At 48.7% G+C, this 27365-nt stretch overlaps 1 protein-coding gene across 4 annotated transcripts; it reads right to left on the reverse strand.

Annotated features, from left to right (window-relative positions):
* USP21 (ubiquitin specific peptidase 21) lies at window positions 1-27365 on the reverse strand (the record flags this gene model as incomplete). Of its 4 annotated transcripts, none has more annotated exons than XM_079958013.1 (15): window positions 1-229; window positions 2797-2911; window positions 3019-3126; window positions 5862-5940; window positions 6181-6267; window positions 7474-7577; window positions 8007-8071; window positions 10738-10875; window positions 10999-11110; window positions 11913-12036; window positions 14497-14556; window positions 18751-18843; window positions 19995-20805; window positions 21794-21887; window positions 27167-27365. In XM_079958013.1, the coding sequence occupies 15 exons, from the start codon at window positions 27363-27365 to the stop codon at window positions 139-141; spliced, it is 2280 nt and encodes a 759-aa protein (XP_079814139.1). In that variant the 3' UTR covers window positions 1-138. The 4 variants fall into 4 exon arrangements, with proteins under 4 accessions (XP_079814139.1, XP_079814142.1, XP_079814140.1 ...); XM_079958016.1 differs by lacking the exon at window positions 27167-27365 and adding an exon at window positions 26594-26733; XM_079958014.1 differs by lacking the exon at window positions 18751-18843.

The following is a 27365-nucleotide window of genomic DNA, read 5'->3' on the forward strand; positions in this document are numbered from 1 at the left end:
TGTCGTTTGTTTTTTTATTGTTGTTTTTTTTTTGTCGCCGTCGCTTTTTTAAAATGATTTTTTTAAAAAAAGACCCGAGCACCAGTCTCTATGAGGTAAGAGGGGCGGCAGGGCCGAAAGTGCTGGGTTCCAATACTATTACTGCTTCTTCCAGTGCATGTCACCCAGCTCGTAGAAAAGGACGTAGCCCTCGCTGGACGGGACCTGGTTCTCGCTGATGGGAGACACACTGCAAAAGGGGCGGGGGGGGGGAGAGAAAGGATGGCACATTAGCAGAGAAACCTTACTTGCCTCATCTTACTCGCCTGGGATACTCCTCCAGATGTTGCAGAACTACAACTCCCATCAGAGGCGGATTTAGGCAGAGTGACCAGTTCTGCCACACTGGGCGCTGAGCAGCGCACCACAACTCTAATGTACTTAACTGAGCGGATTGGAAGGCAAGAGGTGGATCCACAAAGGGCGCTGGTGAAATCTGAAAGTCTGCCACTGCTCCCATCATCCTTGCCCACTGATCACATCTGCTGGGGCTCATAGGGAGCTGCAGTTCAGGTTCCCCACATCTGTCTTACAGTAAAGGAACATCTTAAGATGAACTTCAGACTTGGTCACACGGGAGACGGCAGCCCTTATGGTGTGCTGGTTCTAGGAAGTTAATACCAGCACTTTGAATTTAGTCTAAAAACCAGTAAATAACCAAAGCTGATGGTATTGAGATCACATCTCCTCCCAGTGATATGATCTCCTCCCAGTGTCAAATAAGCAATTGCATTTTGAACCAACTGGAAATTTGGAGTCGCCTGTACTGCCGCCCCTCCCTGCCCAGTACTTTTGTAAACTTCCATGTGTGTAAGGTAAAGGGACCCCTGACCGTTAGGTACAGTTTGAATGACTCTGGGGTTGCGACGCTCATCTCGCTTTATTGGCCGAGGGAGCCGGTGTACAGCTTCCGGGTCATGTGGCCAGCATAACTAAGCCGCTTCTGGCGAACCAGAGCAGTGCACAGAAACGCCGTTTACCTTCCCGCCGGAGCAGTACCTATTTATCTACTTGCACTTTGACGTGCTTTCAAACTGCTAGGTTGGCAGGAGAAGGGACCGAGCAATGGGAGCTCACCCTGTCGCAGGGATTTGAACCGCTGACCTTCAATCGGCAAGCCCTAGGCTCAGTGGTCTAGACCACAGCGCTACCCGCGTCCCTTCCATGTGTGTAGAGGATACGAAATAAAATTAATAACCACTGCCAAGTGTATAGAAGAAAGCCAAAGTCACAGGGTGTAGCATGGGCCAGATAATTTATCAATCTAATTGCCAGGTTCTTATTTTTCTGTAGCCATTTTGATTTTGTGGTGATACATGAGCTATGCTAGATGAAATCTTAGAAAGCACTGTGATGGCCAAAGAAGACTCCGAGAGGTTGGTGGGCAGGGCACCAATGTCCAGCATCCCATAATGAGCAGGAGAGGATTGTATCGTGCTAAAGAGCAGGGGGGGAAACATGCCAGTGAGGAAAACCAGAGATTTTGATTGCTCACTCTTGCTCAGAGTCAGCTAATTAAAACAATGAACTTTAGTCAGTCATGCCTGTTGAATTCAATGGGTCTACTCTACGTTGGATACAACCCCCTTGCTGTTGTTTTGCATTGGTTGCAAAACTGAGCTGTTCACACTGCAGAATTTGGGTTCTAGGGCAGCCGGGTTTGAATGGCTTTGCAGTTGGCTGCAAGGCTGCATCAAGGGTGTTCAGGCAGCAGCCTGGCCTGCTTTAAACCCTTGCCAAGCAGGGCACACATTAGGAACAGGTGTCTTAAGCTACTTAGTTAGTACAGCTACCTAATTATATTAGCATCCTGGTCCAGAGCAGAGCACAGGATTTATGGTGCAAGGAAGCAGGCCACAGGCAGGGAGGGTTCAGGAAGTGACCTCTGACCCATAAAAGAGCTGGCCTGGGTGAGCGCCACAGTCCCACAGCGGGTGCAGAATCACAGAATTGTAGAGTTGGAAAATGCTGACACAGGGTGCAGTTTTCAGCTTCCTGCCCTTCACGGTTTGATTTAAGAACGAAAAAAGGACTTTTCTACTCCGTATGCCTACAAAACAGCTGAAAGTGAATGTGTGTGTGTGTGTGTGTGTGTGTGTGTGTGTGTGTGTGTGTGAAACCTCAACAAGTGCGGCTGAATGAGAGTGGGAGAGGATCTGCCTTGCATGCAGAAGGTCCCAGGTTCAATCCTGGGCATCTCTAGGTAGGGCTGGGAGAGACAGACCCCTGCCTGAAACCCTGGAGGGCTGCTGCCAGTCAGAGCAGGCAGCACTGAGCTAGGTGAATCAACGGTCTGATTCAATACAAGGCAGCTTCCTATATATCCCAGGTTCCTTTTTTGGGAGGATGGGCCACAGCTCAGTGTGTGTTTTACATGCACAAGGGTCCAGGCTCAATCCTTTGCATCCACCCCCAGGCAGGCCCTGGAGAGAGCACCTTCCTGACTCCATAGTAGACCGACGCGGCAATATTGAGCGATCTGGACCAACGGTCTTACTCCCTATCTCCCTATGAGATGGAAGAGGCCTTCAGTGTCCGGGGAATTCTCCTCCCCAGGATTACTCAACAAGGAAATTACGCATTTCGAACCCGGGTCACAGAATTTGGATTGCCTGACCAGCGTCGTTTGGCTACAAAACCCTGGAGAGTGTTTACACCCTCGCTTTTGATCTAGGAAAGCTTCCTTAGAACTAGACTAGAATCAGCACGGTGGAGATTTGGAAAGGAAAGGAAAGCCATCGTCTTCTCTTTGCTCACCGGGAGTCGTTGTAAACCCGCCAGCCAGACTGGTCCTTGCAGAAGGCTGTGTAGTGGCCGTAGTGGACGCTGCCAGAATGATTGCACAGGGCATAGAGGTTGTACACAGGGGTGCCTGGAACAGGGAGAGAGAACAGGAGGAGCTCAGACTTCCCCTTCTCCAGCAAGCAGGCCCCGAGACGGCACAGGAGGGATTGGCCCAGACCTGGCACGCCAACTCACCGGCCTTTTCGCTGGCAAACTCTTTCAGGTTGAGCTGCTGGAGGGGGAAATCCACAAACACGGAGCATTTCTTAATGGAGTAACGGGTGGTGGAGAACCGGTTCAGGTCTGGGACAGGGTGAGTTAAAGAATTTTGTTTATTCAAAACTGATATCCTGCTTTTCACCGTCTGTTTCTCAAAACACATGAACCAATATAACTGGCTATAACTTGAAGTACTCAAGCTTGTTTTTTCCTCCTCCCATCCTTTCTTCCTCGTGTGTCATGTCCTTTAAGAATGTGAGCCACACGGGAGGGATAGTATTTGGTTTTTGTAAGCTGCTCTGAAAACCTTTTTGGCTAAAGGTGGTGTAAATGCCATAAATAAATGATTCATAAAAAATAAGTTAAACTCATCCTTCCAATTCTACACCTGATGGCAGGTGTGCATCTAAGTGAATCTCACGGGTTTAGCCTGCTTTTTAAGCACCATCCTTATATGTTTGTTTTGAGCCTGTGATGGCAAAGCAATTAAAAGTGCTGGGAGACTTGGGTTCAAATCCCCACTCGGTCATTAAACTCACTGAGTGACCTTAGAGGCCAGTCACTGCCTCTCAGCTTAACCTACCTTGCAGGGTTGTTGTGAGGATAAAACAGGTCAGGAGAAAAGAAGAAGAAGAAGAAGAAGAAGAAGAAGAAGAAGAAGAAGAAGAAGAAGAAGAGTAGTAGTAGTAGTAGTAGTTTGGATTTGATATCCCGCTTTATCACTACCCGAAGGAGTCTCAAAGCGGCTAACATTCTCCTTTCCCTTCCTCCCCCACAACAAACACTCTGTGAGGTGAGTGAGGCTGAGAGACTTCAGAGAAGTGTGACTGGCCCAAGGTCACCCAGCAGCTGCATGTGGAGGAGCGGGGAATCGAACCCGGTTCACCAGATTACGAGTTCACCACTCTTAACCACTACACCACACTGGCGTATAACCAGGCACACCACCTTGAGCTCCTTGGAGCAAAGGTGGGATATAAATGAAATGAAATATATATTATATAAATTTGTCTCTTCATGCGTCAAGCTGTTCTAGGGGACTAGGTGGGCTTCAGCAGCTTTCTGGCATCCACCTTGTATTGCAAAACCTTGCAGAAGCCACTTTATTATATACAGTTTTCTCCAGGACTCAACCTGGAGAAGGACTGTAATGCTTGTGCAGAGTGCAGCGAGGGCACTTTGACCACTGGTCCCACTGCTCTAGAATACACCTCTTGCCTTCCCCCCTAAACTCAGCAGGACTGGAAAGGAGCAAGATACCGAGTATCACACACATCAGTGCAGCGTAACCTGATGCTTCATCATAAAAGAAAACCCAAGCCAGAATAGCCTTGGCGGCGTCGTCTTTAGAGGCCAGAAGAAGCCAATCCTGAATTCCTTAGGAAACCCAGGAAAGCATCCGATTTCGATTTACAGCAGTACCTCTACTTATGAACGTGATCCGTTTCGGGGTGCCATTCACACCCTGAAAAGTCCGTAAGTAGAGTGCCACTACTGTGTGTGCGCAAAGCGTGATAGTGTGCTTCTGCAAATTGTGGAAAGAAAATCTAAAATTTACTGCATGCATGGCATTGAAGAAAAACGTGATGAAAATGTTTTATAGATAGTACATCACACCAGTAAAATTAGCAAAAATGTATAAGACATGTAAGAAATGTTGGAAATGTAAAGAAAAAGAAGGAACGTTTTATCATATGTGGTGGGAGTGTAAGAAAGTGAAGAGTTTCCGGGAAGCGATATATAATGAATTGAAAAAGATGTTAAAATATACTTTTGTAAAGAAACCAGAAGCTTTTCTTTTAGGGATTACAGGAAAAGAAATAAAAAGAAAGGACTGTAAACTTTTTCAGTATGCAGTTACAGCAGCAAGAATTTTATTGGCCCAGAAATGGAAACAAGAGGAAATACCGACGATACAAGAATGGAGAATGAAACTGACAGACTATGCTGAATTGGATAAACTAACTGGGAAAATAAGATATGTGAGAGACCAAAAGTTTACCGAAGACTGGGAAAAGTTTGTGGAATATCTGAAAAATGTGTGTGATGTGCAAACAACGCTAGTGGGGTTTCAAGAAGCACTGTAAAAGTTAAGATGTATTGTCAAAAAGAAATAGAAGGGGGAGGGAAGATAAATGGCAATACAACGAAGGGAATGCATACTGAAGAATAACTATGGATGATTACCAGAGAAGCTGAAGGAAGTCCAAAATGTTTTTTTTATTTGTTAAAATTTGGATAAAATTGTATAATTTTGTTGGAAAATTAATAAAAATGTATTTTTTTAAAAAAAGATAGTGTGCTTCTGCACATGCACAAAGCGCGCAGATCGCTTCTGCGCGTGCGGCAAAGCCGGAAATAAACACTTCCGGGTTTGCAGCATTCGTAACCTGAAAAGCCGCAACGTGAAGCAAACATAACATGAGGTATGACTGTATGTATCGCTTATCCCAAGTACTTTGTGTAATTCTGCAGAGCCAGCCTGAAAAGTAGGCCAATTTGACCATCTTAACATTTTTAACAGACTGTTCTAAGCAGCCACTTTCTCCCTGCAGTGTGGCGCAGTCATACTACAGGACAACAATTGTACAACTGTAGAAATTGCTATTGTTCCTTGTAGTTTACTGAGTTGGGATTTCAACTTGATATTTTTCTGTACGCCGCTTTGGTAACCTTTGGTTGCAAAGTGGCTTCTACATCTGCAGATAAAATACAAACAGAATACTTTGGGCGCTCTGCCGCCAGCTGCAGCCCTGACTGGCTCCCAATTCTTGGGGGAAGTTGGGCCGGGGGGGGGGGGGAGAATGCAGAAAGGATACGTAGCACAAGGATGCGAGGAAAGCGCTGGATGGTCAACTTCTTGGTGCTTCGGGTCCTCTGCCGGCATTTGTCACACACCTGCTCAGAGAGAGAGAGAGAAGAAGAGGAGGAAGAAGAAGAAGAAGAAGAAGAGAAGATGCTTATACTACATTTTATTTCTGTAAAAGCTTTTATAAACCACTGGAGGTTTTTTTATTAAAAAAACCTCTTAAACAGTGGGACAATTATCATTTAAACAAAAAGACACCACAAATTCAATAAAACAGGTGCTACTGCTAATGCCATCACCCACGTGGCAGAAAAGCACGATGAACTTACTGGTGCGTTTTCAGAATCCAGCTCCTCCTCCTTGGTGAAGAGGCTGAAGCAGTCTAGCAGAGATACCTTCCCACCGGTGAAGCCTTTCTGTGAAATCAGGGCAAGGGTTTGGTTGGAAAGATCATCTTTACCACCACCCTATCCATTAGGCTGAACGTTCGAGGAGGCTTACAAACATCAGTGCTCACACGTAAAAAACAAACGCAGGGATGAAGATCTCCACTTCTGGCAGTCCCTCTGCCCCACTGCCAGGCCAGCAAGTGCCAAAATTTACCCAGAAGCTGGGTGCAGGAACCTCTCCTCCCCCAGCTCAGTCTACCTCCCCTGCTCAAGGGGATGTCAAGTCCCTTTGCTCAGATGGCCAAACCCCCTCCCTTTTCCTTCTTGCTGCTTCCGAGCCACTGCAAAATTATAGGAAAGGTCCACAGTCCAGTAGTTTGCAAGAAGAAGAGGAGTTTGGATTTGATATCCCGCTTTATCACTACCTGAAGGAGTCTCAAAGCGGCTAACATTCTCCTTTCCCTTCCTCCCCCACAACAAACACTCTGTGAGTTGAGTGGGGCTGAGAGACTTCAAGAAGTGTGACTGGCCCAAGGTCACCCAGAGGCTGCATGTGGAGGAGCAGGGAAGCGAACCTGGTTCACCAGATTACAAGTCTACCGCTCTTAACCACTACACCACACCAAACGTGGGGGGCTTTGAAAGCCCTACGGTTCATTTCAAAGTCCTGACAACTGGGGCTTCAAAAGGAAGCATCGCCTGATAACAGTGTAGCAACAGGGGACTGACAGGTGGGCGGCCCATTTCTGATATTGCTCATGAGTAGATAAACACAAAATGACAACCAGGAATATTAATATTAAAATCACCACCTTTTCTTTTTTATAAAAAAAAACCTCTCTCTTGAAGTGGTTCACAGCAGCAATTGGGAAGCTGTAGCCCTCCAGAGCTCAAAGGACTCCAACTCCCATCATCCCCAGCCAGTATAAAGTCATCAGGGATGATGGAAACTGGAGTTCAGCAACATATGGAAAGTCCCACCTTCCCTACTCCTGGCTTACAGGATAGGGGGAAAACCCCAATACTTTGACCAGTTAACCAGTTAAAAGAGAAAACACTCCAGAGGATTCCCAGATTAACTCTCCAGTTAAAAAGGATCCCTTAAACTACCAGTCATATTAGTGGACAGTTCTGAGCTAGCCAGGCTAGCTAGCTGACTTGCTGTAGGGAAGCTGCATCAGTCACTTAACAGCATCTGCCCTGAAGCCTGCCGTGACGACACGAGGAGCCTACCTTTGGGATAGGCAGGGAGAGGTCACAGAAAACTTCAAACGTGGTCGACCGGTAGCCACACGCTTGACACTTGAGGCAGCTTTTCAACTGGCCGACAAAGAGATCTAGCACAGAGAGAGAAAGAAATGCTTCTGTTACTGTGTGGGCCAGCTTAAAAACAGCGTTCGACTTGCACATTCTGCTACAGCTCATGCGTTCTGGCTCCAAAGGAGCATTTCAAGCTGATAATAGATGGAACCAAAAGCACCCTGTCGGAGTTGCACACTGGCATTTGAATTTGGGTCTACCCTCGAGTGGCCCTCATGTTCCTGTGTGACCAGGTGGGCGATTCCTAGACTGGCTTAGTCACAGGCAAATCATTTCGACCTTATGGCTCAGCTCAGACCATTCCCATGCTGTAGGGCAGGGATGGGGGAAACCTGTGGCCCGGCAGGGATTGCCGGACTCCATCTCCCATCAGTCCCTGGCTAACTGTCAGGGATGATGATGGGAGCTGGCAGCCCAAGGTTGTGCAAGAAACAACACCTGCTCACCTACTATCTTGCTGTCTTCTCGCTCCAGGTAGCGCTTCCACATCTGGTTGGCTTGTTCGTCATCACTGGGGGGGGGGGGGAGGAAAGAAACCCAAGAGGAGAGTGTGAGCAACATGAGCAGGAAGTGGAAGAGGGTTGGATGGAGGTGGGGCATTGGTTACCGGGGCAGAGAACAGGAGGAAGCAGAGCCCACCTGCAAAACGATTATTATTTTAATTCAGCAACATCAGTACCAATGCATCACTGCAGAAGAAAGCCAAAACAGGCCCCTGATGAGCTTACAATCCCAGGCACTGATGGTGAACTGGAGGCCCATCAACCCCTGAAATTTGGAAGCTCAGTGGCAGCAAGTTGATAGCTGGCATGGGGGTAAGAGACTGAGCTGGGAACCTGTAAGCTCCTGGTTCAAATCTTGCCTCAGGAGCAACCTCGCTAGATGGTCTTTGGCAAGCCAGTCTCAGACTCCATCTGAAACGTGGGTGTGACGATACCAGTCCAGGTTACGGGGGTGTTGTAAAAATTACCTGAGAATGTCTGCAATGTCACTTGAAAACTGGAGTGGTACAGAACGGCTAGTTATTATTATTAAGTAAGCAACAACCAGTCACCGCAGGGAAGATTTCATCAAACACCTCCTCCACACACAAATGCTTTCCAAGCATGGCAATTCTCACATCCAAGCTCTGCACTGAGCAATGGAGATGCAAGTATGAATCAGGCTTCAAGCGGTGACTAGAAACCCAGCCTCCAGCATTTATGTGCTCAGACACACTCTGAGCGCTGCTAGTAGTTCAGCTACACTGGGAGGTCAGGCCCAACTGTTCACCACATTAGCCCAGGTAGGTCAGAAACACCCTGCACTAGGACAGGCCACTGGACCGGGAAATATGAGCCCATTGTAAGAACATAAGAAAAGCCCTGCAAGACCAGAAGGCCCATCAAGGCCTGCTCTCACTGTAGCTGACCAGATCCCTTGGGAAGCCTGCAAGTGGCAGCACTCTCCTCAGTTGCGCTTCCCAGCAACTGCCTCTGACGGTGGAGGGAGAACACAGACACCGTGGCAAGCAACTATTGAGAGCCTTCTCCTCTATGAACTTGCCTAATTTTCTTTTAAAGCCATCCAAGTTGCTGGCTACCACTCGTCTTGTGGGAGTGAGTTCCACGGGTTACCTCTCTGTACTGAGTGAAGGACTTTCTTTTGTCTGTCCTGAATCTTCCAACATTCAGCTTCCTTGGGAAGCCCCTTCTAGCATTATCTCCTCTCTCTTCTGAGGTGGTGTTTAGGGGAGGGGGCCATAAAGCAGTAGCAGAGCCTGTGCTTTGCATAACGCTTCAGGTTACAGACTCCGCTAACCCAGAAATAATGCTTCAGGTTAAGAACTTTGCCTTAGGATGAGAACAGAAATAGTGCTCTGGCGGCGTTGCGGCAGCAGGAGGCCCCATTAGCTAAAATGGTGCTTCAGGTTTAAGGACAGTTTCAGGTTAAGAACGGACCTCCAGAACGAATTAAGTACTTAACCCAAGGTACCACTGCAGCAGTTCCAGATCCAATTCCAAGGATCTCTAGTCATGGGAAAGACTCCTGGAATCAACCCGGGCAAGCTTTTCCACCTGCCTTGCCCCCTAACTGGGACTCTTATAAGGAGGAGCCGCTGCTTAAAGATTTGATCTTGCTCTCAATTTTGTGTGTGTAGGGAATGCTCTTTGCCTCTTTGGCAGGAAAACGAATGCAGTCAAACACTCTTCAAATGTTAATTATTTTGAATTTTTATCATTTGTGTTGGCATTTGTGTATCTATTCTTTTGTGAGCTGACTTGCGGGTCTCTTTTGGCTGAAAAGCGGCATATATTGTGTCAATAGTAGAAACTGGCATCATTCAAACAATCACTTTACATACTGTGGTACCTCTGGATGCGAATGGGATCCGTTCCAGAGCCCCGTTCGTATCCTGAAGCGAATGCAACCCGCGACCCCGCGTCTGCGTGGGTTGCGATTCATCGCTTCCGCTCATGACGTCATTTTGAGCGTCTGTGCATGCGTGAGCGGCGAAACCCGGAAGTAACACGCTTCGTTACTTCCGGGTCGCCACCAAGTGCAACCCGAAAAGCGACTTCAAACCGAGAAATGACTGTAAACAGTAACAAAACATAAGAGCTCTTAGATAGCAGTTGCCAAAAACCTGAGGCTGTGGAGAGCCACTATCAGCAGACAATGCAGTCAAGTTGCATCACATGCAAGGGTTTAGTTCCAGGTGTTGCATATATATGTGAAAACCATGCATAGCCAAAGTTACTTTTCATTTGGCTGCTGGTGGTGGAGAAGTCCCATGGGGAGGCCTCCCCCATGTTTCTGCTACCTCCCCTCACTCCCCCATGTGAAAGTGAGCAGCAGAAGGGAGGGGGGAGGTGAGTAAGAGAGAGAGAAAAATGGAGGCAGAAGAAAAAGGCTGGAATGGAGCCGCAGCTGGGCATGCAAAAGTGAATTTGTGTAAGTAAAATGCCCAGATGATGCAACTTGACTGTACTGGGATAGATGACCTGGTATACAGCAGCTTGACACATTCAGGGAGGAACTGTAGCTGTGCGGTAGAGCACCCGCCTCACAAGCCAAAGGTCTCAGGTTCAATCCCTGCCCTCTCCCCTTTAAAAAATAGAAGCATGCTCCGATTTGTGGTATAGAGCAGTTTCTTCTGTACAGCTCACAAGATGGCACCACATTTTCTGCACTCACCTCAAGGTGTCCGTGTCCTCTAGTACTGAGGGTCGCTTGGCGTCAGAGAGGATGCTGGGAGTCTTGCGCCCTTTCCTATTAATCTCCACATGCAACCGATCCATGAGAAATTTTAAGAACTCCTGAGCGTCCTGCTGGCTAGAAAAGGAAGAAAGGCAGAAGCGTTGGGCAGGCCGGGGTGGGGGAAATGTTGGGGTGGGTAAGAAATGTGCAGCCGCAGTGGGGCAGGGATAAGGCAATGGGCACCCCAACTTGCCTCACCTGTATCCTGTGAAGGATGGCACGTATTTCTGAAAGACGGCTTTGAAGCGGCTGGGGTTGGCAGCCTCCGTGGAATCGGGGTGCCATAAAGTGGCAATGACATCTGCAAAGGCTGGAGAATGAAGAGCCACAAAAAAAGAAAATAAAGGAGTTGTTCCCTTTCTCCTTCTCCATTTTTACACTGGGGAAAACACTCAGCAAATTTCATTTTGCTTCCTCTTCCTCGAAACACGGCAAATATGCTACCATTCCTGGTTTTGTCTTACAAATGAGGAATTGGGGCTTGGAGTTAGGTAGGTGGCCTGTGCAAGGCCACACAGGGAAGACTGTGGCAGAGGCAGAACTCATACCTAGACCCTCTTCCTCCCAACAGGACAGGCTCAAAGATACTGCTGGTGGAAAACTATCAAGGGGGTCAGAGGAGGGCCTGGAGCAATGGAAAAAGATGTGCAAACACAATGCAATATCAAACGCCCACTCCTTTAGGAGTGACTTTCATAATCCTCTCCCTGTCCCACCATTCCACCCCCCACCTCAAAATTGTGGATTATAAGCCTGGGCAGTTTGTCCCACAATATTTATTTAGGTGTTTCCTGTAATACGTTTGCAAGCTGAAGGCCAGAGACGGTGGCCTATGAATACCTCGCAGGTGAGAAAGGGACAGGACAGTGCTGGAATTAGGTCCTCTAATTATATAATACTTTGTTCAAGGCAGAGGTACTTATATAATAGTGGTCAACCGGGATTGGATTAAGGCCCTCCAGAGACCAATTTAGATTGCTGGCTCACTACAAGGATCCTTTTTAGCTGAAGCTCGTTCAGACAGTGATCTGGTTACATAACCGACTCTGCCAACAGGAAGACAAACAACAACAGAAAAAGCAGGGCAGGGTCTTTCCGCTTCCCCCCTTTACCTTCGGTCAGCTCCTGCTGGGTCCGCAGAGCGCTGGGCTGTTCCTGCCGGAATTCCCGACGGAGGCAGTAGTCCCGCAGGGACTTGGTGCTACTCAGGCACTGAAGCACAGCATTCATGAAGCACTGGAGGGGGAGATACAATGGGGGTATCATCATGGCCTGCAACATTCCCGTTCCCCCAAAAGGGATGGTGTGTAGACATACAGGATGCAGCTACCTGAAAGGTCACCTGCCCCTGTATTGTCCCGGGAGAACCTTTAAATCAGCTGGGAAAATTCTACCTCCAACACAGCACCCTGCAGAACATCACTGGGTGGGGACTTGAAAACGAGACATTTTCTGTCCTTACCCTTGTATTACAGAATGCCGTTACTTTGTCTTTGCCATCAATTTCAACGGGTCTACTCTGAGAAAAAACAAGTTGAATAAACTCCCCTCCCATTGGGGTGTATCCAATGTTGGTCCAACTCAGAGCGGGGGGGAAACCAACAGGGCAGGAGATTTAGTTTTGTTTCATTTAGTTAGTTTGTTACAAAGGCTCTGCGAATGGTTGTTTGCTGACTGAGGGAAGTACAATTGTGTACTGCAATTGTATCAACATACCGTATTTTTCCGTCTATAAGATGCCCCCATGTATAAGACGCCCCCTTTTGGGGACTCAGGTTTAAGAAAATGGGGGGGGTGCCCCACAGTTGTTGAGGGTTTTTTTGCAGACAGTTGTCCTCAGCTGTTCAGCTTTTTTGGGAGCGGATTGCCCACAGTTTTTGAGGGGTTTTTTGGGGGGGGGGGCAAAAACAATCACCCGCCATCAACTGCCATTCAACTGGCCACTTGCCACAGCAGCAGCCCTCACTGCATACACAAATCAACATCCCTATCGCCAATGAAACATTCCTGCTCGCGGCAACAACCAATCACCAGTACACCCTCGGCACTATCCGTGTATAAGTGTATAAGACACCCCATAAATTTTGACATTCTTTTTTTAGAAAAACAAATCATCTTATACACTGATATATACGATAGTTTACTCAACAGTTTACTCCGATGATGTATTTCCTTATTCTTGAAAACACAGTAAGAAATATTTCAAAAACCAACACACCTAATTTAGGTCCATTAATTTCAATAGGTCTACTCTGAATAGGATTTGCATTGGCTACAACCCATTGTTTTTATGTTACACACTGTTTAGTGAATAATAATACAGTCGTACTCTGGAAGTCGAAAAGAATCCGTTCCGGAAGTCCATTCGACTTCCAAAACAGATGGAAATCAAAGCACGGCTTCTGATTGGATTGGCTGCAGGAAGCTCCTGTAGCCAATCAGAGGCTGCGGAAGCCCCATCGGACGCTTGGCTTCCAAAAATAGTTTGCAAACAGGAACAGTCACTTCCGGGTTTGCGGCGTTTGGGAGCTAAAATGTTTGACTTGCGAGGCGTTCGGGATCCAAGGTACGACTGTAATAAAAAAAGCTGTTTTTAAATGCCTTTAAATAAATAAAACCTTGCTGGAGCAAAGAAGGCCTGGGGTGAGTCAGTGCCTGGACAGGAGGGGGAACAACTGTGAACTGCACATCAGCTACCTAGTGCTCCAGTGCAGAATGCAATAAAACACCCATATTCCTAGCCAGCAATCCTGACTTCCATGCTCTCCCCTTTTCCCCTCCTGGTGGTGGTGGGAAACAGGAGTGTGCTGCCATTTTGGAGCAACCAACCACAGCGTATGCTCTTAGTTATGCTGGGGTTGTCCTTGTTGCTAGGCTCCCACAACTTCCAGAAGGGGATCAAGGGTTAGGAACGGGGACTGAAGCGGCAGGGTTGCAAGCTGCCTTCAGGAAGCACCTAAAATCCCACCGAGTTTCCAAAGATGCTGGGTCCTGCGTCTGATTTTGGTGCTTAGTGCAGAACGTTTGTGGAGCCTACCACCCAACCTCACCTCCCTCAGCAACACCTGGATGCAGAATTCCAAACCTGTTTTCTGTACACGGCACAGAGCGGTTGTGCAGAATATGCACACATCATACAAGCTGAAAGGTCAAAATCATCTGCGGTGGGGAACCCACAGGCCAATCTTGGCCTACCAGGTTGTCAAATGTGGCCTCTGGAGTTTTAAAGAGCAGCTGGGGCCGTTTGCAAAAGGGCTTTCAAACAGCCCCACGCTACGCTTTGAAGTCCCAACAGTCAGGGCTTCAAAGCGCTGCATCGCAAGATGCCACTGCGGATCCAGGCAACTGGCAGGTGGGCAACGCCACCCACCTGTCAAATGTGGCCTTCCAGGGGTAGGAAAGATGCAGATCTCACCCACCAACCCAGAAAAGATTTGCCACCTTTGCAACACACGCACAACAAACTCAATAAGAGACATCACTTCTGCTGCTCTCATTGTGGCAAGTCTGACACGGCTACCTCGCCTCCTACCAAGTTTGACTTCTCAATGCCGGTTATTTTAAGGCATCTTTTGAATAACAAAAATTGCACATTGTTGGGGCCTTTCAAAAGAAACCTTTGTGACAAGCCCCTTATGCAGGGGGGGGGGAGTTCTCTTCACCTGGGGCTGGCGAGGCTAAGCGCCCACTTCTTACCGTGTTGCCAAGGTTGCGGAGACCTATGTGCCCAGAGCCCAGCAGGAGAGTGTGATGCGTCTGGAAAAAACAAAAACAACAGACAGAGTGAACGAGAGAGACAGAGAGGGAGGGATGGTTTGCGTGTTGTGACAGCGGGAATAATAGGCTCGTCTCGTCTCACGTCTCCACATGCAGGATTGACAGATACATCCGTACTTAAGTACACATACAGAGTGAGCATCCCAACCCGAAGACTGGCACAGGTCTCTCTTGTGGCATTGCCAGAGCTCCCCACCCCCCAGTAGGATTCCTCTCAATGGTCTAGGGGTCGTTCCACTGCAGTTTCTGGCCAAGCTGCCTTTTGCAGGCTTCTCAAATCAATCCACCTCTCCCTTCCAGCTGTGGAGGAGTTCCAGCTCCCCTACCTAGTCATCTCGAGCAGAGAAGGAGTGAGCAAATCACAGCGGCTCTGAAGCAGGTTAGCTTGAGCGGTAACCGCTGAGGATTTAAATACACGCAATTATATTGTGCGACTTGCCGTGACAGGAAGGAAATCTGAACACAATCAAGAGGGGGAGGGAGGGAGGCACCCTTGGGGCATTTTTTTAAGACTGCAACCAAGAAGTTCTGAAACAGGAGCTGCATGCCCCCAAACGAGTCTGGATACCAATCCTTCCTTAGCTCCAGGGGGAGGGAATCAGGCACCCTTCAGACCTTTTTGGGATCAGACGTTGTTGGAATCCAACTCCCTAACATTGGTCCTGCTGTCTGGGGCTGATGGGAGGCAGCTGAGCAACATCCAGAGGACCCAATAGGCTCCACACCAACTGCCATGCCTTTCTAGAGCTTCAGAATCTTTTCCACTTAAAGATGCCAGGGACTGAACCTTCTGCAGGCAGAGGAAGGGCTTGATCAACTGAACTATGGACTTTTCCAATGTAAGAGAACTGTATGAGCATATGAAGTTGTTGCTGTATCCGCTGAAGGGGGACACCGTGGCCCTGCAGATGTTGCTGGCCAGGGCTGATGGGAGTCCAGCAACGTCTGGAATTGGAGTCCAGCAGCCCCACAGATCCTGCCAACCCCTTCTTTAGACCATTGGCCCTTGACAGGAAGGTTGTGCCCTGATCTACAGCCATTTCATCCCAGCAACATCACTAACTGGTTGCTTTTCTCAGTTTCCTTTTTTTGTGGTGGAGGGAAGGAAGAGCTTGAGATCAGGGAGACCAGCTGCAAAAGAAGACCAAGCCTCTTCATTTTTAAATAGCTGTGTGGTGCAATAAAAGCAGGCCTGCATCCGTACTGGAGTGGTGTTTTTAAGATGTTCAGATTGTTTTCTTGCTTGTGTGTTTTCCACTCTGGACAACTTTGGGGGGAAAAAGTGGGGTATGAATTTAGTAATATAGAAGGGAACTGCAGCAAATGCAGGTTTCTCTCACAAGAAAAAACTCCAAGAAAAAACTCTTTCAAACAGCTATTAAAAATGTCCTCTCCTCTTCTTGCAGTGGGCGGATGAGGAGAAGGAGGGAAACATCTTATCACAAACATTGTAACTGGGTCCCTAGTCGCTGGCCAGAATTAAAGGCAACTACTGGGTCAGAGACAAATAATTCAACAAGCGCTGCTCTCATCCACTATGAAATCAAGGAAAAGCATTTTCCACGCTCTTCTCAGCTGCAGCCTTGTCCCATAGGCCAAAGCTCCCTGTTCCTCAAATTCTCCCAGCAAACAGCAGGTTTTTTTTAATAGTCAAGTTTCTTAATCATCCTTCATTACAATGAAAACTGTCCCATATGGAACAGAATGGTATAAATCCAGCCAAAGAACCAAAAAGGTAAAAGGTAAAGGATACGGAGAAAGAGGCTCAGGGCACTTCTGTAGAATAAAGCCACGCAATGAAGCCGCGTCAGACATTATCAACTTAGTGGCAGCAACGGGGAGAGATTGGGGGGGGGGGGTTACCTCACTGGTCATCAGCAGCAGCCCCATCACCGCCGTGTGGACCACGGACTCAGAGATGTCCGCCGCTCGGCCATGAAGCTCCCGCTTGGTGGCCAACGTGCGGTGCAGCTTCCGGGGCAGCTCCACCAGAGTGGCCCCCTGGAGCCCCGGCATGGCTCCCCCGCTGCCCGTTCCCGCTTGAAGAGCCGGCGAGAAAGAGGTGCAGCCCTCGTCCTGCGCAGCGCCAAGCGGGGAAAAGGACTGGCGGGCCCTCCCTCACGTCCCTATAAGCCAGCAGCTCATTAGCTGATCCGATTTCCCCTGGCTATTCCTGGCTCCTCCTGGAGGCTCATCTCGGCGGGATTAATTAGCAGGAAGAGCTACTTTGGGGAGCAGCAACGCTTTCGGAGAACTGCGGAGCCAGGGTGGGAACGGCGCAGCACAATAAAAACACAACCAAAGCAAATATACACAGCTCAGGGTGACCAGGGTTACGGCTAGCAGCCTTCCCAAGAGGCCCCTGCAGAGTCCTCAAGAAAAGCCCCGAGACCCAGCGGGCAACTGCTTCGGGCGACTTCTCAGTGGGCCAACCCACCTTGGCACAATGGGACGTTCCCCAAAAGCTACCTTGGGCAGGGCAAGTCGGATAGTTACACAGACCTATAAAAACTGCGCAAGAGAATCCCTGCCGCAGGGAATTAATTAGCCGTTACAACTCTGGAAGATGTCAGCACCTGAGTCGACCAGAGTCACTAGCGGGGGAAACTGGGTGCAGATAGTGAGCTAGGAGCTGGGCGCGGACATTTTACCCCCAAATCAGTCCAGGTTCAGCAAAAGGGTGCCAGCTTGGGACAGCAGTGGAAGAAAATGGGCACATTTGAGAATGTGCCTTCCCCTAAGCCATCGCCACCCCCTCCAATAAAAGACCGTCCCTGCCTGCACTCACAGAAAAGATTTAGGGGAGACATCTGCTAACTCTATACATTTTGTTCCATGCATCTGTTTCTATGGAAACAAATGTGATTTTCGATAGGCCATCACCAAAGAAAAGTCTCCTTTCCCTCCCTCCCATCTGCCTCCTGCTTTCAAGTGTTGGAGAGGCCACAAGGAGGCATCTTCTGAGATGGCTCCAACAGGGGCAGATGGACCAGCGGAAGCAGCTTGCAATGCAACTGTGCAGAGGCTGCTCCTTGAGACGACGTTTGTCCACAAAAAGCTTCACTGATTTTCACCATGCAATAAACAGAAAGAAGAAAAGAAAACCATGTGTGTGGGTGACAGCACAATGAACAGCCATCACCCCTTGGGGACGGGGCATAGCTCAGTGGGAAAAGCGTCTGCCTTGCAAAAGGTCCCAGGTTCAATCCCAGCAGCATCTTCAGGTGGGACTGGGAGAGAACCCTGCCTGAAATCCTGGAGTCAGTATATGCAATACTGAGCAGCTAGGTGGACCAATGGTCTGACTCAAGAGAAGGCAGCTTCTTATGCCCTCCTCTCTGTCTGGACCACTGTTGAGAGTGAGGAGGGCTACAGCTGAGTGGCAAAGCATCTGCCTTGCATGCAGAAGGTTGCAGGCTCAATCTCTGGCCTCTCCAAGAAGACCTGGGGATGTCAACCGCCTGAAACCCTCAAGAGTCAGTTCCGATAAAACTCAACTCTGTATACAGAGGCTTCCTAAGTTTCTCACTGCCACCCGAACGACACCCAAAGCGCCTTGCTGTAAGAAGCCATGCCTGTGCTGTCTCACTTCCCAGCAGCTGGCATGTGGTGGGAGTCAGGCCAGAACTCCACCCTCCTGCCTTGGGGAACCAGATCCATGCTGGCCATCTGCCAGTATTTACAGGACTGTAAGTAATTGATATGAAGGATACAGAGGCAGCCTTCCTATGAGGCAAAGGGGAAAGCAAACAGCTAGGGGCAGATCTACAGGAACCCATTCAATGGTTATTATTCTTTTGGAGGGATAGTTCAGTGGCATAGAGCATCTGCTTTTATACACAGATGGTCCTGACATCTCCAGGTAGGGATGGAAAATCCCAAAGAGCTGCTGCCCGTTACTGCGGACAATACTGAACTAGAAGGGCCAGTATTCTGCCTTAGTAGTATAAGGGAAGTTCAAATCTAAACCAGGCAAACTACCACAAGTCCCCCTAAACTTCCTTTGGTGGTGGCTTCCTGCAAATTCTCAGAGAAGGATCTCTGTCCGACTCGCCGAAGCACAACCTGCAAGGTTCCATGGCCGATAAACCCACTTAAGTGTGTCTAATGCAGCTGAGCCACTTAAAACCAGCTTAACGACTACGGTGCTCTCCCCCCCCCCCACAGACTCACCCCCAAGGAATGCTGGGAACTCTTGTGGCTGTCTATTCTGTTAGAGATACTTAGCCGTCTGCCAAGGAGAGTCCTGCGTGCGTGCATGTCTGCCTGGGAGGAACATGAAACAAAGCAGTTAAAAACTAGCGGGAGCGGACAGCATAAACATCAAGGGAAATCCAGCGAGCATTAGTTTCTGCTCACGCAACCCTCTGGGGCAATTATTTTGGGGGGTTAGGGGGGATGCACCAGGAGAGGAGAGAAAGAAGTCCTGGTGTGCAAGCAGAGGTTGAGTCGGCTCAGGCTGGGGCACCCACAAACAGATTGTGAAGGCAACAGCCTGTCCCCAGCATTTGATATTCAGCGGTATACTGCTACTGAACATGGGAGCTTTATCAGGCGATCAAGAGATGAACAAAAAGTCATCCACCTTTAAAGGAGGGAGTGGGAACCTCTGGCTCTCCAGATGTTGCTGGACTCCGGTAGGCCCCAGCCAGCATGGCCAATGGTCAGGGAGAGTGGAAGCTGGAGCTCAGCAGCATTTGCAGGGCCACAGGTTACACCAATCCTGCTTTAAGACAAACCAAAATGGCAACTGTGACTGCACTTCATGGCAACGTACTCCCCATAGTGCCACAAAAGTTATAGCTTTTAAATGTGTTTCTTGGGGTGGGGGTTATCGTTTCATTTTGGTTTTAACTATCTATTTTGTCCTTTTATCCTGTATTTTGATCTTATGAACCGCCCTGACATCTTTGGATAAAGGGCGGAATATAAATTGAATAAACAGTAAGTATCCCACACTTTGTTTTCTAAGCACTAGCTTGCTAAGAGGTTGGTCCTCCATGTCTAGTATGGAAACCCAGGACGCGGGATTCTTAGCAGCCAGGGAGGAAGGGAGGAGGAAGGGGAAAGCATTCTGCAAAGTATTTTGGCTGAGGAGGGACAAATGTGAGGGGTGCAGGACGGAAGAGGAATCCAGGACCCTTCTGCCACAGGGAATTCCTTTGTGCCTACAACTCCCAGGCAACTGCTTAAATACAGAGATGCCAAAAGTGAATCTACATGTGCTGCAGAGAATTACTTTCTTCAGTTTGCCCCTGGATCTACTGCCAATCAGTTTTCTAGACAGCCCTGGATTCTAAGGTTAAGAAAGTTCCTTCTATCTACTTTCTTCACACCCGTGTACCCTACTGTAAAGCCTGGGGCCCTCCATTTCCCCAAAGATTATCATTGCTGGGCACCCCTTGCCAGTCCCTTACAGCAGTGGCCTTCTCCTCCAGCCTGCTCGGAACAGGGCCCTTGCTCTGGGGTGGGCTGGTGGATACCGGGACGTCTTGGGAACGAGCGTATTCCGTGGCCTGCGGGTCGAGGGCGCGAGTCCTGGGGCAGCCCTCCGTGCGGACGGACAGCAGCGTGGGCGACGGCCTCCCATCTGCCCCGGGGGTGACGTTGACTCTCCGCAGAGACGAGCTCCTCTTCAGGGCCAGGGCGCCCAGGCCGTGTTTGTGGCTACACGACGGGCTGCGGTCCCGGAGAGCAAGCCGGTTCAGCACGGCGCTCAGCTGCTCCTCCCCGCGGCTGCCGGACTGGCTCAGGTCGCCGATGCTGATCGACTTGGAGCGCAGCAGGTTGCCGCTCCAGCGGTCTGAGTCCGGCCCGCCCAGGAGGACGCCGGGTGGCATGGTAAAGGAGGCGCTGCCAGAGATGGTGCCGGCCTGCGGGCAGCCAGGCACCTTGAGGGCGTGGTCTGCCTTGACGGGGCCGCGGCGGGAGGCGGAGGCGCGCAGTGTGTCGCTGCGCTTGGAGGCCCGGCCTCGGTCGAGCTCCAGCTTCTTGCCCCTGTCATCCAGAGGGCTCGGCCTGGGTGGCAACGGGCGCAATTTGGACGCCACGGAAAGTCCGTTGGAGGCGGCGGAGGAGCAGCCACGGTGCTCTTGGCTCGGGGCTCGGTGTCCATTGGGGAGCTTGGAGGTGGCTTTCGGCTGAGAGGTGATGACCGACTGCTCTCTCGCCCGGCTCATGCGGTGCTCGGAGGCTTGCGGCATTGCGGAGAGGAGATAGAGGAGGGCCCTGGGGAGAAAAGCAACAAAAGCGGGAAGTGGGGAAACGGTCAGGTCTGTTTCTTCACATTACGTTTTTGAAATACAGTGGTACCTTGGTTTACGAACTTAATCCGTTCCGGAAGTCCATTCTTAAACCAAAGCGTTCTGAAACCAAGGCCTGCTTTCCCATAGCAGCGGGGGACTCAATTTACAAATGGAACACACTCAACATGTTCTGCTTCCAAGGCAAAGTTCACAAACCAAAACATCTCCTTCTGGGTTTGCAGCGTTCTTAATCCAAGTTGTTCATAAACTAAGCTGTTCTTAAAACAAGGTACCACTGTATGTTTGTTGGCTGTGCATTCGGATACCTGCTAAGATATCATAACCAAATTTGGCATAATGGTTCCTCCAGAGCTCAAGGACCAGGCTTTTGTCTATGTTTGGATACAGCTGGGCATCATTTGGAATCAAGATGGCAGACTGAACCTTTCAGAGCTGCACTGGTTTTTTGGTTCCTTATCATTCCAGAGCAATGCCAAATATGAGGCTACTGGTTATTAATACTGGATTGGAGCCAACTGAGAAATAAATAGCTATTACTAATTTGTCCATTGACTTAAGTGCATCTGCTCTGAGTAGGATTTAGCTGGATAGAATCAGTTATTAACAACTTTATATACCACTTAACGTTCAGGATAGGCTTCTGTGCTTTTTACTGTGTATAAAGGAAACAAAACACTGAAGTAGAAACATTCCTAATTAAACTACACAATCACCTTACAATATAGACACCCTTAAGTGAAATACACATTAAAACAATGCAGCAATTAAATCAGGAGACTGTGGGAAAAGTCAGTTCAGAGGACTGAGCACACAGACTCTTGGGAAATCCCAGTTTCCAATTTAATAAAAGCATGGAAATTTTTTAGCCCCTCAAAACAGGCACTCAACAGAAATGGACAGCACAAAGCCAAGCAGCTCAAAGACCCCAGCCCAGCAAGCTGGAAACGCACCTCTCAAAAAGTGCTAGACTCTCACCCCCGCCGGCCCCTGGCTCACACCTCACAGAGGTGGCTGACCGCAGGAGGGCTCCTCTTGGCAGATGCCCTGCAAGACAAAAAAACAGCAAAGGAAAACTGGTAAAATTCTCCGCCTTTACTCAGAGATGCTCCCCACAGCCAGATTCCAGGACAGGTGGTCCCAATGGAAAGGGAAGCGCTTCCCTGCATCTCAGGGGGAACCGAGGCCACATCTTAACTCCAATTCCTCAGAAACAAGGGTGAGCATAGTCTGTAAACACAATGCAGGATTCAGCTCAGCTTCTGGCTTCCTGAGAACCTTGGCTTTATTTCTGCGATACAGGTTTAATAGTTCTCGTCATTCCAAGGACGGAGTGAAAGGAGCTCTGGAGGTACGCAGATTGTCAAAACCTTGGAAACCGAAGCCTAAGGCCACCTGGCTGGGAGTACCTGTAACATAATGGGTGTTTCCTTCACATTTTTATTCATTTGCTTAGACATTTTATATAGCTCTCCATTATATCATCTCTGTGCAGCACACAAAAATCTCAATACAATGACATCAAAACCCAATTAAAATTACAAAATCAGAATTAAATTAAAATGCCTGCTGGATTATTATTTTTTTAACCCAATTCAGAAAGCACAGAAGTTCAACAGGGAGGGGGCCTGTCGGACCTTGGCTAGAAGGAGGTTCCACTGGGCCCACATTACCAAATGCTGCGCATCTGAGCCATGGGGGGGGGGGACACTAAAACTAACAGTGATTCCCCTGAATACTTCTCTGATCAGCAGGGATACAAGGGAGAGGTGGACACTGAGGTGTCCAAGTTGTTAAGAGCCTTGAACCTGGCCCAGTATGGCCAGTCAGTGCAAGCTTTTGAGCACCAGAGACTCTGTGGCCCTTCCATCAGCCAAAGGCAGCATGGCCAGTGGTCAGGGATGAGGGCGGTTGTAGTTCTGCAAAATCAGGAAGGCCACAGACTTCCCATTTCTGGGGTACAGTAAGTCACAGAGGGGTGTACAGAGAGTTGGCCATCTGCAAGGAGCTTCCAATCCAAAACAGACAATGGGAGAAATGAAGAAGGGGGGGAGAAATTGTGGACAGATGCAGTTACATCGGCCTAAAACTTGGTTAAAGTTGGAAAGAAGAATCCTTAGAAAAGGATTAATTTTGAGAAGTGATTCAAAGGAAGGGAGGTGAGGTGGCGCCATGTACATATTTAGGGGGGAGTTCCAAGCTTCGAGAGCAGCAAGGGGGAATAGGCAGCATCGCTGCTCACTCGCATTTGCATCTAAATTATTTCATGAATTAAGCTTCATGTGCATCTACTTACCTAAATGGGACATTTTATTCCAATAACCAGGACACCTAAAGGTTGACCAAAAAATCACAAACACTCCATAGGGCAGGGAAGTCAGGCATTTTTTTCAGCCCAAGGGCCGCATTCTCTCATGGGGCATCTTCCAGGGGCCACATGCCAGTGTCAGGGCAGAGTCAGTGGTAAACTGGGCAGAGCAATGGGTGCAACTCTTACTTTGTATAGTAGGCCACGCAAAGGTCACACATCTTTCCATCCTGGCAAGCCAGAGGCAACCTGGCCCAGTCAGAGAAGCCTGAAGGGCCGCATTCAGCCCCCAGTCCCAAAGTTCTGCCACAGTGGTATCAGCCAAACAGCTTTAGGGCATTGTGTAGTTATATGACTTTAGGTGGTACTGCAAGGCATTTACACGCATTCGTGAAGGACCAGTCTATGAATGGGTAGCAGCCACGAAGGCTAGTGGAGTTCAGAGGCTGTATACCTCTGAATACCAGCTGCTGAAGAAGCGGAGAACAGGAAAGGGCTATTGCCTCTTTGAGCTGCTTGTGAGCTTCAGAGAGCTGCTGGCTAGCCATTCTCCATCAGAGGTTCTCCTTCAGTTTCCTCTGCTACCATTGGCCAAAGGGGATTTCTTCTGCATTCCGGGCGCAATTCTTTTGGAAATCACAATTCTTTGGAAATCAAAACTCAAGGAGGTCTTTACAGAGGCAACAAGATTCTGAGCGACATATTTAAAAACAAGGGAAAACCCATTTTCTGTGCCAAATTCAAAAGGCCTGCTTAAGCAGAACTATGGAAATTACATGAATTATGCAGACTTGAGGAACAAAATAAGCAGCAGAGGACCGGTGCCTTCATGCTCCGACTGTGGAGCATTTGGCAGGTCACTAGGAAAGGCAGGATATTATATTATATTAATTATAATTATATTATATTATATTAATCCTGGAAAACCCAATAAATATTTTATATAAAAAAAGGAAAGGCGGGATATTGGACTCAAAGATGAAAGCTGCAGTCCAACAACATGTAGAGGTCACAAGGTCCTGGCCCCCGCCCCAGCTTTAGTGCAATCTAACAGGGCTCTTCTTATGGGAGACAGAGCTATGCCCACTGAGACCTCAAGAGCCACATAGGAAACAGGCTGGGACACACAAATTCCACCCAATCACAGAATAGGGGATCAAAGTAAAGAGCTAGCCTTCAGAAAAACCTTTCCTTTTTTGCAAAGTAAGACTTGAAAGCAAGCAGGAGAAGAGAAGATTCTGTAACCGGTATAGTTACGGTATTTGTCACTACACAGCAGAAGCAAGAGAAAGTAGATGAAAAAAGAATATGCAAATGTATTATCAGCATAATTTCTGCCGTGGTTATAGAATCTAGCTTTTCTTGGCACACAGAATTTCGACACATTCTCATTTACTTATATACAGAGAGTCCCATTTATATAAATGACACTGAAGAAGCCTGAGTGGTCCTTTGCTTATATTCTAAAATATTCATAGGAACACAGAGGAAAGAGGAATGAATAGAGACAGACACAGGAGATGCAACAGAAGAACAAAAATTGTGTAGGTCCCTCAGAAGGTGGTGGACTCTCCTTCCTTGGGGTTTTTTAAGCAAAGGTTGGATGGTCATCTAATGATGCTTCAGTTGAGCTTCCTGCATTGCAGGGGGTTGAACTAGATGACTCCCAGGGTCCCTCCCAACTCTACAATCCTATGAAAAACAAAAGAAGAACAAAAGAAGAGCCTGCTGGATCAGGCCAAAACCTAGTCAAGCATCTTGTTCTCGCAGTGGCCAGCCAATTGCCTGCGGGAAACCCACAAGCAGGCTTCAGGAACAAGAGCACTTCCCCTTGGTTTCTAGAAGCTTATTATTTACATACACAAAAATCCCAGAGTTCTCTTTATTATCAGCCAGTCTACATCTGTGTCTCCCTCCCCCACAACTTAACTGGAATCCAACTCTTAGCATGGCCAATGGCCAGGGAAGATGGGAGTTGGAGTCTAACATCTGGAGGATCACAGATGTGCTCCTTGAGGACAACCACCACTGGTCCTCATATCTTCCCTTTGCTCTATTGCTTCTTTTCACCATGGCTGAAATGGAAAAGAAGACATCCCCTGGGAGTTCCAAAGCTTCATTGACATGCAAAACGTTATTGGGAGAGATAGAGCACGCCCACCAATGTCAGGCAAAGGTCCAGTTCTCCAGTACAAACTTTGTCCAGCCAGGTCCCTCCAGAAAGCTTCCATCATCCAGGGCTAAAGCAGCAACAATCTTCCCCTCATGTTTGTCCTCAGCACTGGGGAATTCAAAGGTAGTCTCAACCTGTACACCAGGGATGGGGAATCTGTGGCCCTCCAGATGCTGCTGGGCTCCAATTTCCGTCTGCCCCAGCAAGCAAGGACAATGATCAGGGATGATGGAAGTTGTAGTCTAATGACATATGGAGGGCCTAACAGGTTCTCCACCTCTACTGGATATGGAAGTTCAACAGCCTTCTCCTCTCCTATGTCTAACCCTGTTTGAAGCCATGACACCTAGCGGCCTCCACCTCATCATTAAAAAAAAATCCTTCAGATCTTTACTACTGCCATATCTTGCAGCAGCAAAGAGACACTCAGAGCTCTATCCTTTTCTGTGAATTTGACCAAATCTTCAGAAACACCATAAAGCCAGATAATGACACTGCCATACACCATTTAAATACTAGGTTTTTATCCAACTTCTACTCTACTCTGAGTAGATGAATCTACTCTATCGAAATGGAACTGAATTAGCCATGCCTATTCATTTCTATGGGTAGAACTAGCCCTGGATACAACCCAATAATATATCTAAACACCTAAAGCACATTTAAACACCTAAAACACAAATCCATCTTCTGATTTGGGGTGCATCTTCCCATTTAAAAAGACAGTCCATACCTTCCCTATTTTAAAACCTATATCATCATCATTATCAAAGCTCCTAAATTTCTCTAAGCACTGTTTGTAAATTAAAGGATAAGACAATATCTGCGAACTAGCTCACAATTCAATAGACACAATGTGAAAGGAAAATGGAATGAGGGGGGAAGAGGAAAATCAAGGACTGGAGCAGCTGATCCTCCACTGGCAGATAGATGAAGTTGGTTTCGCCCTCGGCAGGATGTCCTTCTCAAGAGGCAGCCTCCTAGTAGCCCTTGTCCATGCATCTCATAAAACAGTAGTTATCAACCTTTTCACTCCCAGAACCCACTTTCAACACATCCATACAATTTGGGACCCATTCCCTAATATTTTCACCATGTATCTGCATGATGTCCGTGCTCCTGCTGCAACCCACCTTGGAACAAGCCGTGACCCACTAGCGGGGTCCCCGAACCCACCAGCTGAGGACCAGTGCCATAAAAAGCATACTGACACCCAGAACAGCCCCCCCCCTCAATTGTTTTACTTCCAAGCCACACTTTAGACCCACTTACTCCATAGAGGTTGGGGGTCTTCCTGCTGTCACCAAGAGCCCACCCCAACTCCTAGGCGGCACAGCCTCATCGGCCAACCTCTAGAGCCCTCCTCCTTCGCAGTCCAGAGCCCCCATGAGAAGCCCATTCCCCACCCCCTTCACCGAGGACCCTGGGGAGAGAAGTCCCCCCGCCCAAATAAAAAACACAAACCCCACCCCGTCAAGACTCACCCCACATATTATTATGCTGCGATTACATAATAATGTCAAATTGTGCTCCCTGCCCTCCCCCTCCCCTCGCGTTATACAGGCACAGCGTGTGAATGCCGCCTGCGCTAGACAGCATCTAGGCAGGTGGGCCTTACCTAAGTCGCGTTGTGCCCCCCATGCAGACCCACAGCCGGCCCCACGACTCAAATACGGAGAGGAGCCCCCACAGCATCCTTTTAACCGAGCCTTTAGAGCCCCCCTCTTCTTAAGCCTTCGTGCTACACGGCCCACGGCCCTCACCCCCCCCCCCAGCCCTCAAACCCCACCCCGTCCCGCAACAGACCCCCGGTGCCGCAAAGGAGTTCAGGTGTGTGGGCCTCACCTCCTGCAGGACGCCATGGCAACAACAACTCCTGCAGCACGGGCCGCCATCTTTGTTCCTCCCCCCTCCCCGCCGCACTCCGCGCTTTTGCCCGGCCAAGGCCGGCTTCGCGCGGCTCCAACGCGCAGGCGCTGGCACGCCTTTCGGGCCCCGCGCGCGCAGGCGACGGACTGACGGGACCTGCGCGTGCGCAGCTCAT

Source organism: Podarcis cretensis (genome assembly GCF_951804945.1).
Source record: "Podarcis cretensis genome assembly, chromosome: 16".
NCBI classification, from domain to species: domain Eukaryota; kingdom Metazoa; phylum Chordata; class Lepidosauria; order Squamata; family Lacertidae; genus Podarcis; species Podarcis cretensis.